Genomic DNA, 12937 nt, shown 5'->3' on the forward strand with positions numbered 1-12937 from the left:
TAATTTACACAGCACAGGAGCTAAGAACAGTTTTTGCATTTTTAAATGATTTGAAAAAATCAAAAGTAGAATAGTATTTCAGGCCTTGTGGAATCCTTTGAAATTCAAATTTCCTGTCCCTAAATAAAGCTGTATGGGAACACAGCATGGTCGTTGGTTTACATACCCCTACAACTGCATTTGCCCTCAAAGGGCGGAGTTGAGTCCTAGTGACAGGAGACCCTAAGGCATCATGACGAAATATTTGCTTTCTGGCTCTTTTTAGAAAACGTTTGCTGAGCCCTGCTTACTTGTGTGCCTGTCTGTATGCTTGTGAATAGAGAATGCTTTTGTGTTCGACGTGGACCTGTTGATGGGGCACCAGAGAGACTGTAGTCTTGGACTTTCCTCACTTCCTTCCCAAAGTCAGAAGGAGATGACTGTGTGAGATAAATTAGATGATCAGGAGGGACTGTGAGTTCCATCATGGTAACAAATGGAAAAGGCCTACACAGTGCCTCCAAAAGTTATGGATTATAATCTAATTTGAAACTCTTAAATAACATTAGTAGTTCCTATATTTCTAAATTTGTAGTTATGATCTCTTTGTGTCTGAGAAATCTTTTGAAAGGCAAAAAGATTTCATTCGTGTGACTTAGAAAATGCAGAGCAGCATTAGGTGGGCCCTTTGTTCAGTGGCACTATCACATTGAATGGTTTTATTTGATTTTTACTTGTATTTGGCTGTCAATAGGATATGATAAACAATTGGACAATAGGAAATATGTTTTCGTAGAATGTCTAAACCTTTTTTTAAATATGTTTTCATTGATTTTAAAGAGAGAGGAAGGGAGACGGATAGAGAGATAGAAACATCAATGAGAGAGAAACATCGGTCAGCTGCCTCCTGCGCGCCCCCGACTGGGGATCGAGCCCGCAACCCGGGCATGTGCCCTGACTGGGAATCGAACCGGTGGCCTCTTGGTTCATGGGTTGATGCTCAACCACTGAGCCAAACTGGCCGGGCAGAAAGTATAAATCTTGCTAGGGTATCCTGCTTATTTGCTGTGATAGCTGAATTAATGGACATTTGCAGCTGGCATTGACCCTCAGACCTACCACAGTATATATGAAAATATGAAATTAATATCAAAGTCATACTGCTCCCAGTACAACAGTGTTCACATGAGCACCATGACACATTACAGAACTGAAAATACAAGTCATTTTGATTGAGAATCTCCGCTGTGTCTGTGACTGACCTCAGCTGTCCCCTCCCGCTTTGTTGTTGCAGAGGCTGAAGGCCGCGTTGACTCACCACCCTGCCGCCATGTCCAATGGGAACATGAACAGCATGGGACACATGATGGAGATGATGGGCTCCCGGCAGGACCAGACGCCGCACCACCACATGCACTCGCACCCGCATCAGCACCAGACGCTGCCAGCCCATCACCCCTACCCGCACCAGCACCAGCACCCGGCACACCACCCCCACCCTCAGCCCCATCACCAGCAGAACCACCCGCACCACCACGCCCACTCCCACCTTCACGCGCACCCGGCGCATCACCAGACCTCGCCGCACCCGCCCCTGCACTCCGGCAACCAAGCACAGGTTGGTGTGCTCTCCCCCTCCCTGGGAACGGTGCCAGCTCTAACGGGGGGGCCCGGGCAGCGCCCGTGGGTGACCAGCCCAGGGGTCCCAGCTGACGCTGTGGGGAGCTCAGTTCCTTTCCTAGGAGGCAGTGGATGCCCTCAGATCCTACCAGATCAGAACAGTAAATGTCAGGTCTCATCTCAAGGGACAAGTGTAAGCTTCAGGTTCTCCAAAATCTATTTGTGTGGTGCCACGAAGTCAACCCTACCGGGGTATCATCAGCGCCAAGAGTAGGAGGAGTGAAGCGCGTGGAGAAACGCGGGAGTACAGGAGAAACAGGCTAATGCCAGAGCAGCCCCGGTGCTCCCCACATTAGAGACTCCGTCCTGTCTCCCGTAAAATGGAAGTTCAATGCAATGGGCAGTATTCTGAGTAACGTTAAATGTTAGACACCTAAACAATTCCAGGCAGACAGAGAGGCTCGGTGATGGGTGTCGGGGCATAGGTGCTGTGTAAGTGGTGAAGAGAGGTGACTCATCCCACCCAATGAGAAATGCGTTGGAGGGAGCCGAGAGCCAAGCTCTGTAGATCATCAGTTCAAGAGCAGGGCCAAATCCCAGGGGGTGGGGAGTCACCAGGAGTGGCTAGAAAGGAAGCCAGCATTTAGACTCAACTGAACAAGGGTTGGGGGGCCAGGCAGACGTTATGTCACCCGGCCCAACAGGAGAGGCGGGCCCGTGTACCCGAGTGAGTCTTAGTAAGTGGATGAAGGGCATGTTTCGGAGCATGGCCAGCCCTGGACACTTTGGATCTTCAAGCAGGATGACCTCTGGCAGTCCCCTCCACCCATTCCACGCCGCCGGCTTCCCAGCAGCCGGGTCAGGATGGTGTCCGAAGCTCAGGACCGCCAAGGAACACTTATTCGTCATCTGCCTCTGGACCTCACACCTGGCAGCTTCCTGAGCTCTTGGCCCCCCTTCCCTATCACACACCAAACCTGGACAGCCAGCCACAAAACAGGTCATCCGCTAGCAACTCTTAGTAGATGAGCTATCAGGAGACAAGCGGATTGGCTAGATAAGCTTACTTTTGGCAAAGGTGCTTAGAGGGCTTCTATGTAGCAAATAACAGTGGAGTGAGAAGACCTTCATTCTTTTCCCACCGTCCTTCCTCCTGTGTGACAGTGGTCAGATTAGCCTCCCCAAGCCTCAGTCTTCCCATCTGCAAAATGGGGTAATAATAGACTAAGCTCACAGAGTCTTAGGAGGATTAAGTAAGCAAATGTCTGTGAAGCCCTCAGCACGGCTTTCATCACATGGGGGCCATGATTAATTCTAAACCCAAGGAATGCGATAGAAGTTTAGCAGGAGTGTAGCAATAAAAGGCTATTCAAAGCACCTTTTTAGTCAAATGCCATAGTGGGACATGTATTTAGAAGGGCGGGGGGACTTCAAGGTCAAAAATAGGCAAGTAGATTCCCATGTGTAGTTATTTTTTTAAGAAGGATAACATCAAATTCCAGTTGCCTTGGTGTACAGACAAGTTTAACAGTTCTTTGAATGTAAAAGCCATTCATTAACTAATTACCAGTTAGCCAATTGCCCTCCATTTCAAGTAAGCAGCCAATTGTATATGCAATTAGTTCATTGCTATTATAATTAGCTGCACAAACAGTTGATTTTTTTATCCTATACTAAAATGAAATAGTCCGTTTTGGTCCTGTTAAAATTTGAACAAGATCATTTAGACGGTACTGAAAATGCCACTCCTGAACTGTATTAACTTGGCTGATTGCTGAGAGCTTGTCGTGTGCTTAATTATATGATTATCAGAACAGCAGGAATAGAAGTTTATTAAGGTCCTTCCAACACCGAGATTGGAAGATGATTTGGAATACTGTCTTTTTGAAATCACAATTCATTCTCTTTGGTCAAAATTTTCAGGGCATCTATACCAACAGAATTCCATTTTAAAAATAAAGTGATAAGTAGCACTAACTACCAGGGACACCAATTCTGGCCTTAGGGTTGCATTTGCAATTTCTCCTGGCTCCTTGCCTGTAAGGGTGTGATTTCAGAATCCTGCTGTCCCTCCTTGGCCACAAGGCATCTCTTAACTGTAGCACTCCTTGAACCCAGAACCTGGACTGAGTCTGAAACCACCGTATAACTTACCCGTCTGGGTGAAACACAGGAGAAGTGGCAGGGGGTAAAGGCTGGTTCCAGTCAGAGCGGGCGAACACAGCACTGGAGAGAGGCCCCCGCAGTGGAGAGTCAAACCCAGCGCTGCCTGCTTGAGAGTCTTGGCTAGGGCTGGCCACTAACGCGCCAGATGAAACGGCAAAGGCGAGCATGGCCGAGGCCGCGGGTCCCCTCCTAATGCTTTGCCCTGCCGTGAGGGTTAGCTCCGAAGCTAACGTCCAGAAGGACAAGAGCCAGCCCTTTCCGAGGCATGAATACCTTAGACAATTTATTTTGCTGTCCCTCCGTGATGGGGAGGAAAGGAATGGCCAATGAAAAGTTTTAGAAAATGTCTTTGCTTTAAATAAAATGACTGAGAGGCTGTCCAACCTCAAGCCTGATCTGACGCTTTTGCAGTTCGCCATACAAGGTTTGATAGCGTTTAGGACCGAAATCTGTCCCCGGCAGTCAGGCGATGTCCCCCAGTAGCCACTATTCGCCCAACTGCAGGCATTCTGACCGATTTCAGTGGCGGAGTTGGAATGTGGTGGAAAAGCTTGCTGGGCGTCACTGCCTGTCATTCCGGCAGGTTAAATATCCCTCGAAAGCAACTTTATAGGTATCACAGCCTAAGCCGGAGTGGCCAAGGAAGTCGCTGGGCTCTGGGTGTCCGCCGGTGGAGGAAGCACCGCTGCGTGCTAGGGCCTCCGAGCCTTAGATGCGGCTGAGCCCCTGCGATCTCACGGGGAACCTGTGAGCAGTGAGACTTTAATGACGTGCTTTGCCACTCCTAGGGTTTCCTTATAATGTCAGGAAATGGGGAAGCCCAGCAGTCCCTCCGTGTCATACCACATGGTGTACAAACGGGCTCAGTGCCGTTTGGGGCGTTAAATGCCTCCTTTTAAAGACCCTGCTCCCCAATCGCCTAGAAAGGCCTCCTCTGTCTCCCCGACTCCCTCCGCCTTAGTCAAACTGCACAATAGGATTGCCGCGCTCTCCAGGGTTCACAGGGTCTTCTGATGGCAGTTACAGTGGCGATGCTATCCCAGAGATGTGTTCTAGGAACATGGTTTTAACACCATTAGAATGACAGGAGCTGACAACCCGCCCAGATGGAGTTTTCTGCTGTTGACAGAAGACCCATCAATATTGTGACAATCGCCCTGAGCTTTCGGGGCTCACCTTCAGCCACGCACTGGCACTTTAACATTTTAAAACGTACCTTAAATAAGACATTTTTAACATCTGAAGGAGGAAAGAAAATGTTTCCTCTGCCGGGATTCAGCCAAGGCCTGTAGGGAAAAATCTACTTGACCCTCCCTTCGCAGGTCACTCGGATGCCCTGTCAAATTTCACGCGAGATAGCTCAGCGGATGCTCTTTTTTCCTGAGCTCCCACAGGGTCACTGTTGACTTCATTCTTAGAAACCGAGTTTGAGACATTTAACCAAAGCACCGGGCTCTTCTGCGCTTTGCATTTCAACACCGGCTGGGGTTTCTGCTCTTACCCAACGTGTTCCTTCCCCAACCTGTCACCCCCTCCTTCTCCTTCCCAGCAGGTTTCACCAGCGACCCAACAGATGCAGCCAACGCAGACGATACAGCCGCCCCAGCCCACAGGGGGGCGCCGGCGAAGAGTGGTGGACGAAGATCCCGACGAGAGGCGGCGGAAATTTCTGGAACGGAACCGGGCCGCCGCTACCCGCTGCAGACAGAAGAGGAAGGTCTGGGTGATGTCACTGGAAAAGAAAGCTGAAGAACTCACCCAGACAAACATGCAGCTCCAGGTGCAGGCCGCTGTCCCCTCCTCAGGACTCAAAGGCCCTGTGTGCCGTGGGCACGCCCTGTCCCCGCAGCCCTCGGTGACCTGAGCACTTAATACCACACAGTAGCCCACAGAGCGGCTGCAGGCTCCCTCCTCAGCCTCATTCATTCTGGGACACTCTGCAGAACGAAACTTGCCATTCAGTTTTCAATCCATCTGCCTGCAAAGCCCTGAGGGGGCAGGACCCCCCAGTAGGTTGCAGAGCTGGGAGCGCGGGCTTCCTTCGGAGGGTCGCGCTCTGGTTCAGCAGTTACTTGCTGTGTGTACGCTATCAGCTCTCCGTTTCCTCATCTCTAGAATGGGAAGAATAACCCCGTAGAGCTGCTGGAGGAGTAAAGGGACCAATGTGTGCAAAGCTGTTTGCCCAACTCCTGGCACATAATAAATTTTCAACTGAAAGGCAGTGCTTTTTATCCACCTGGGGAGGGGGTTGCTTAGGCTTACACCAGATGATCCATATTTTTGTCCCATGGGGGAAAGGCAGCTTCATGTTTTTACTCTGCTCTATAAGAAAAGGCATGTTTCTAGCTCATTTTCAAACATGGACTGAACATCATAATTTGTGGATGTTCACTTTTCCCCCCTAAATTTATTCTTTCTTGTGAGAGATGTGAGAAAGGAACTGAGAAACACATACAGCAGATGTGAGGGAAATAAGGTAACAATCCCTCCCACTAATTTATATGCCACATGAAGGTGGGGGTTGTGTCCCATTGCCTGCTCCCCGCCACCTACCCTCTATTTCTAGTCTAGTGTCTAGTTAGCATGGCGAGTTCTCAAGTGTCTGCACTCAGTGTCTGTTGAATAAATGAATGAGTTCCCCGTCTCTGGAGTGTCCCAAGAACTGGCGGCCTGACCACTTGGCAAGAATGTGTTTGAAAGGAGTCAAGCCACAGTGGGATGGCTGGGCTTAAACACCTCGAAAGTCACTCCAGCGCGAGAGTCGGTAATTCTAGAATCTGGCAGGCACGATAGTATGCGAGGAGCTCTTAGGTAAAACATGGATAAACACTTTTAATATTCCTAATACTCATTTTTATTTTTATGTGTATTGAAAAATGTCCTTAGAACATCAAACCTTCAATTTCTCAAATCCTATTGGTAAGGAGGAGGCTAACTCATTACTAAATGAGTTAATTTGTACAAACATGTTAAGTAAATAAGAGTTCTGGTGTATGTGGACCTAGCAAATATTGCAGCCCTGGTACCACACTGACAGGCTGGTGGGAGCCCCTCGAATTTGCTACCAGTTCTGAGGTCTGCAGGAAGACCAGGAAAGTGTGCGGTTTTCTCAGTCTTGACACTGTTGACTTTTGGGCTCAATACTTCTTTGTTGTATCCTGTGCTTTGCATGTATTTAGCAGAATCCTTGATCTCTACCCACTAGACATCAGTAGCACCCTCTACCCCCCCCCATTTGTGACAACCAAAAAGTGTCCAGATGTTGCCAAATGTCCTCTGTGGGGACAAAATCATCCCCGGTTGAAAACCACTGCTTTAGATGAAGGAGCCAGCTGGCATGGATCAGATGCCAACAAATGTTTAAATCAGTTTCAACTAAATTGAGCCCTTGCAGAATGACTGCCGCGTATTGACTGTGGTCCTAGAGCATGAAACGTGGAGGGGTCACAGCAGAGAGCCAGGAAAAGTAGAGATGCCGGTTGACTTCGAGGCCAGATGTGTTCATGACTTGGCAATATGCATGTATATTATTGCTTTTACAAAACACATAAGGTACATTTACCCTTTACAAGGCCCTGAGCCATGAATTTTTACATTGCTTTAGGGCCAGAATGGCTAACGAACAGAAATATTAGAATTCTAGCCCTTGAAAATCAGAAAAAGGTCCTTTTAGAGCCGTTCAACAGGCACCGAGATTTGGGGTGGTTAACGCAGTGCCCAAGGAAGGGACAGTCTCTGAAAAGACTAAGTTGTTGATGTTTTCCAACCACCGCTGTGCTTCAGAGGGACAGAAACCACGCCTTGTGATGCCGGATAGGGTAGCAGATCCTGCTACCTCTGAGTGACCCTTTCCCTCTCACTGGACCTTTGTCAGGAGAAAAAGGTGTCTCTCTTGACGCTGGTGCAGGGAGCCAAATTTTAAGTAAACAGAAATGGAAGGTGCTAAGCAAACAAACTCCAGCCAAATGGAATATCCAAGGTCTGGATGGCCGGCTGCCACTCTTGAGTTGTTTTCCAGCATAGAACCTTCTAGTGAGGTTGCAGAGTTTCAGATCGGAAAAATCAGCCCTAAGAAAACAAAGTCAGACTCCCAGACTTCTTGTCCTTGTCTCGTAGCACACCTCTACCCAAGAGGTCAGCGCAGGTAGAGGGATTGGGGGAGACAGTAGAAACCACCCAACCTGACATTTTACATAGAGAGAAACTAAGGCCCGGGGTACCCGAGGAGTCTTCCCAACAGTCACACAACCAGCAAGGAGCAGGATGAGGCCCCGGGCGAATCTTCTCTTGACCTAACCCTCTTGCTCTGTGACCTATCGTTCTAGAAAGCTCTGAGACGAAAGAAATCCACCTCCTTTTCTCTGACAGGTTAGCTCAGATCAGCTCTGAATTCATCAGCTGCTGACGGGGGGGCCCCGTGCGTGGGTTGTTTGTGTTCGATGGATGATATGGAAATCATCTGGTCAACCCACAGAAATAATTGCTTTTCTCTTTTAGTACAAAGACACATGGCCTAAGTCGCTGCTGAAATTTTAGACACATGAGCCCAGGTTTGGGACTTGGCAAGAGAATAGGCCAGATGGGAACTGTTGCTTGACAAATTGAAAGTCCTTTGTTTCGGAATGAGCCAAACCTGGCCTCCGCTAATCTACAAAAAGAAGTGGGGGAGGGCCTATATTGCAGGGCCCATTTTGATTTTTTTTTTCTTGGCACAGACTACTGTTTGCATCAATAAGCATCTTGGGTTTATCATATTAGCAGAATCACATCCCCGAACCAAAAACTGCAAATGTAGCTTTGAGGGACTTCTTGGAGTGCTTATTTCAAGTACATTATCATAGTATGAATGTCTCTATAGGGGGCGCTACTTTATCCCAGGGCAGCCTTAGGGATTTAAGGGCAGACGAATCCAACCGCATTTCATCTCCCCCCTTACAGTCTCTGTTTAAATGGCTAAGTACTTTCGTTAGTAGCAAACACAAACCAGCTTAGAGAAACGAAGGGCTCAGTTCAGCAGGAGAATCGATCCTGATTATTACTACTTGGCTTTCTCAAAGTACTTTTCTATGAAGACCTAAACTGTTAGAACCTGCACAGGGGAGTTAAAAAAAAAAAAAAAAAAATGGTGATTTGCCTCAATTTATAAAGCAAGGTAATTCAGAGTAAGAAGATGCCTCCAGAAGTCCTGGTTTTTATTTCCCTACTGGAGCTGCAGGCCACATTTGATTTCTTTCATGAATTTTGAAACATTTGCTGTGTGATTGTTCTCTTCCAAAATGAATTCAAGGTGATCCTACTTACGTTACCTTGGAAGGATTTTTATTTAAAATAGTCTGGTATTCGTGCATTTCCTACCTGTCGGTCTGTCCATGTGGAATCTGTAGGGTGATTCTGCACATGCACAGCGCACGATCCCCTCTGCTCTCTCCAGGGCCGCAGTTCTCGACACGTCTTAACCCAAAGCCTCCATCGTGGCCTCTGCTGAAGGCTCCGTACGCTCTCAGCAATATGAACACCAAATTCCGCGCTCAACCAAACTCTAAGTGTTGCTTTGGAATCTGCCCTGATAAGATTTGGAAGCACAGGAGGTGCTAGAACTGGCTCCCTTGGAAAACAGGAGGCTTAAAATATAAGCATATTTGAGGATAGCAAAAGTACTTAGCTAATGAGTGAAAAGTCAGGATCAAGTTCTTCATTAGATTATTAGGCCCTTAACTTTCTCAGTAGAAGGTAACACAGAAACACTCATAGAATAAGAAACTACCTTGCTGGAAAGAACTAGAGAACTTGTCCAACCCTCTTGTCTTACATTTGGTTGGTGAGGCAACTTGGGAAGCCAAACCCTATTCTTTTCAACTCTCAGTTGAGAGGCCCTTTTCTGCTGGAAACTTGCCCCATGGATTTCTGATGCTTCTGTGGCCCTTAGACTTTCATTCCATCCTTATCAGCATCAGCTATGTGTGTATGGGCTAAACAAGAGACCGATTGTTTTTCTCTGAGAATATTAATTGGCATTCATTTTCCAACCGTAACATAGCTAAATGACGTAATCACTAACATACTACATTAAGAAATATGTCCATATTCACATGTATCTTTAAATGATGGCCAGTTGTCATGGTTTTATTCATAAATGCTTTGCTCTCCACACACAAAAATGCCACTGAAGGTATCTGTTCTATTTGGGGCCTTGGGTATAGGCCGGGCCACCACATATGCTGTTCATAGCGGTGCTTGGTGCTGCTTTATCATGGCCTCTCATGGAAGCTAAAGGGTTATTGTGAAATGGTTTGGGCTGTGCCAAGTATTGTGGGCAGTTAGCTCCTTGCAAATGCAGGAACCAGAGAACGGAATTCCTAGTGTTTTCTTAAGGAAGGGGCAAAGAACACGTCGTGCCTGGGAAGTCGAACTCTGCCTAAAAAAGGTGACTGCCCAGGACATGGCAGGGGAAGAGAGGGAGACCAAGTCAACCTCTCGAAGATGGACACAAAGTGGAATTTTTTTTTCTTCCCAAACTATAAGAGAGCAAGAGAATCCTATAGTTTGGTTAGAAATACTTTCCTTACTTGTTTCCTAGGTCACAGAAGGAAAGTGAGGCTGGATTCACTAAAAGTTAGAGCTTGACTCCATTTTCTAAGCACCATTTTCTGCACTACCTGCAGCTGACAGCTTCTTCCTAGGGGACAGTTGTCCAGCAGCTGTCATTTTAGAAAGGTGGCATTTCTATAGTCCAAATGCAAATAACACGACATTTATTTTGCAGCCAAACTCTATATTCATACATCTACTTTTCTTCTTTTTAGTTTAGTTTTTTTTTCACCTGGGTTGCCTTCTATATAATGGTCTAAAAGTAACTTTCTTTAAATGTGCTCTCTTAAGCAGAGGGATAGCAGGGAAAAGCAGGGAAGGCTGTCTGAATTTAAATGGGCATGAAATCCGAGAGGAAAGAATTAGTGTTTAAGGCTAAAATAAATTGTCCCATAAATAAAGCTGTCCCACTGACCCCGGAATTGACAAGGGTCGCTTTTGGCTTTGACAGGGTCCCTTATCAATCATACTCATTTGGAGGCAGGGGGTACAATTCACCTTCCTGCCTGTTCTCAGATTTAGAGCAATTTTCCTGTGCAATGAAGTGATTTATTCATTAATAAGGCTAATTTCTCCGCTAAGTCTTTTTTTATTATTATTTTGTTAAGTTTGAAAGAGAAAGAGAAAAACTCTGGAGATGAGATTTTTATTTTTGTTATTTATGTTACTCAGCATTTGATTGCTTAGAATGTATTTTGCAAATGAATGTGGAAATGAGAGGTATTGTTTAAAACAAATGTCAAAAAAATTTTTTAATTAACTTCTAGAATCCCAAGCTTCCTTTTCTAGGTGATAAATCCATGCCTGAAAAGCCAAGTTCATATTGAAAGTGTAGATACAACTTAGTGACAGCAGTGTTAAAACACCCTTTCTGAGTGCGTGTTTCTTTAAAGTCTCCTATGAGCATAATGCCTGGCAGCCACTAACGAGCACAGTCCAGAGAGAGGGTGTTACGTGTCACACTGTAAAATGGCTTATTTGAGATAGTGCTGTGTTTATAGTTTACTTCTAGCAAGTGGACGCACCTTGAAACCAACCATCTATTCTAAGTATTTGCAGATAACGGTGCCAAGTGCATTATTCTACAAAGCCATGGACCTGTCCTTTGAACGGCTACAGTCAGTGGAGATTTGAGCCTCTCATTTAAATGCTTAAGAAAAATGCACGAACAATCCACAGCGCCCTGCTACTGATGGGGGACAGGGCGGTGTGTGTGTGGGGGGGGGAGGTTCTAGACTAAAATTAGCCAAACGAGTTAATGAAGCCATGGAATTAATTCTATCAGGGCCCAGAACTTCATCTCCCCATGCCTTCCTGGGCTGACCTCAACCCACCAGTACCTCTAAATATTTGTGCCATATATCTCCATGCCTCCTGCTAAGTGGGTGTCAGCCGGGGGGACATGCTCTGTTGAACGGTAGCCCATTGGGAACTTTTGGGAAATCGGATGGTAGATTCGTCAGCTCATTCTGAGGGCATTTCAGTTGGAAGCCCCACAATTCTTCCCATTGCCTCACTTCACCTTCTTGTATTGAATGTCAACCGGAGCTTGTCAGACAGTGTAAAGATGATCATCATCAAAGCTCAATTTTATTGAGCGCTTACTGTGTGCTAGGCATTGTTCTGAGTGTTTTGCATCTCTTGCCTCATTTAATCCTCACAACAACTCAAAGAACTTTGTGCTGTTCTTCCCCCGTCTTATAAACTATGTTGCTGGAGCTCATCTGATTTGTGTTGTCTGCCTAGAGTCACTGAGTGGAGAGTGGAGATTCCCACCCACGTAACCAGGCCCCAGAGTCTTCCACCTAAACTGTATGCTCTGCACTTTTAATAGGATCCAGCTCTTGAGTTGACACTTAGTCTCTGCAGAAAGCCCCTGGTAAATGTGAGGGCCAAACTGAAGGCAAGCTGCACATATTCAGGCAAATCCTGTTAAATAATATTCTTAACATCATTCAGACATAACAGAAAAGTGTGCCAGTTTCCCTGTTGAAAGTGCACGGGCCTTAGGCTTATGTTCGCTGGTCTTCTCAACGCAGCTTCGATGCGTCTCTTTTCAGAATGAAGTGTCCATGTTGAAAAACGAGGTGGCGCAGCTGAAACAGTTGTTGTTGACACACAAAGACTGTCCAATCACAGCCATGCAGAAGGAGTCGCAAGGATATCTAAGTAAGTCCTGGACTTATTTGCTGTTTTTAGTGTTCAGTTTTTTGCCTCTAATTTTGCATTCGATGGTATTGAAAGAGCAAAAGTAAAGTGTAGATTGTACACCCAGGCAGATATCAGACTAGAATTCTGGATGGCTGCCGGACTGTTCCACCAGGGGGAACCCTCTTCTCTGACCCCTATCCATCACCATGCCCACCACCTCCTGGTAATTTCTGGCTAGACTTTCCCTGGCATTTCACATTGTAAAAACCTTACCAAATTCCAATTCTGCAGCCAGTCAAACAATGACTTGCTGGAGCCCAGTTACCTGTGGGCTAGCAGCCTTTCAGAGAAATCCATGGGCTGGGAAACAGGCATTGGGTGAATCACAATAAATGTCTCAGGATATGCTGCATGTTACTCATGGGGCTGAAAA

At 46.5% G+C, this 12937-nt stretch overlaps 1 protein-coding gene across 7 annotated transcripts in view; it reads left to right on the forward strand.

The window, feature by feature from the left end:
- The window catches only part of CREB5 (cAMP responsive element binding protein 5), a 362805-nt gene that overhangs the window by 348918 nt on the left and 950 nt on the right, over positions 1-12937 (forward strand). For 6 of the 7 annotated variants that reach the window (XM_016222264.2, XM_087821233.1, XM_016222266.2 and 3 more), the window contains 3 exons: positions 1274-1597; positions 5315-5545; positions 12414-12522. In XM_016222264.2, coding sequence (XP_016077750.1) covers positions 1274-1597; positions 5315-5545; positions 12414-12522 — 664 coding nt within the window. The remainder of the gene's footprint in view (positions 1-1273; positions 1598-5314; positions 5546-12413; positions 12523-12937) is intronic. The other variant, XM_016222265.2, reaches the window with a different exon arrangement.

Source organism: Miniopterus natalensis, chromosome 10 (assembly GCF_054644295.1).
Source record: "Miniopterus natalensis isolate mMinNat1 chromosome 10, mMinNat1.hap1, whole genome shotgun sequence".
Taxonomy (NCBI): domain Eukaryota; kingdom Metazoa; phylum Chordata; class Mammalia; order Chiroptera; family Miniopteridae; genus Miniopterus; species Miniopterus natalensis.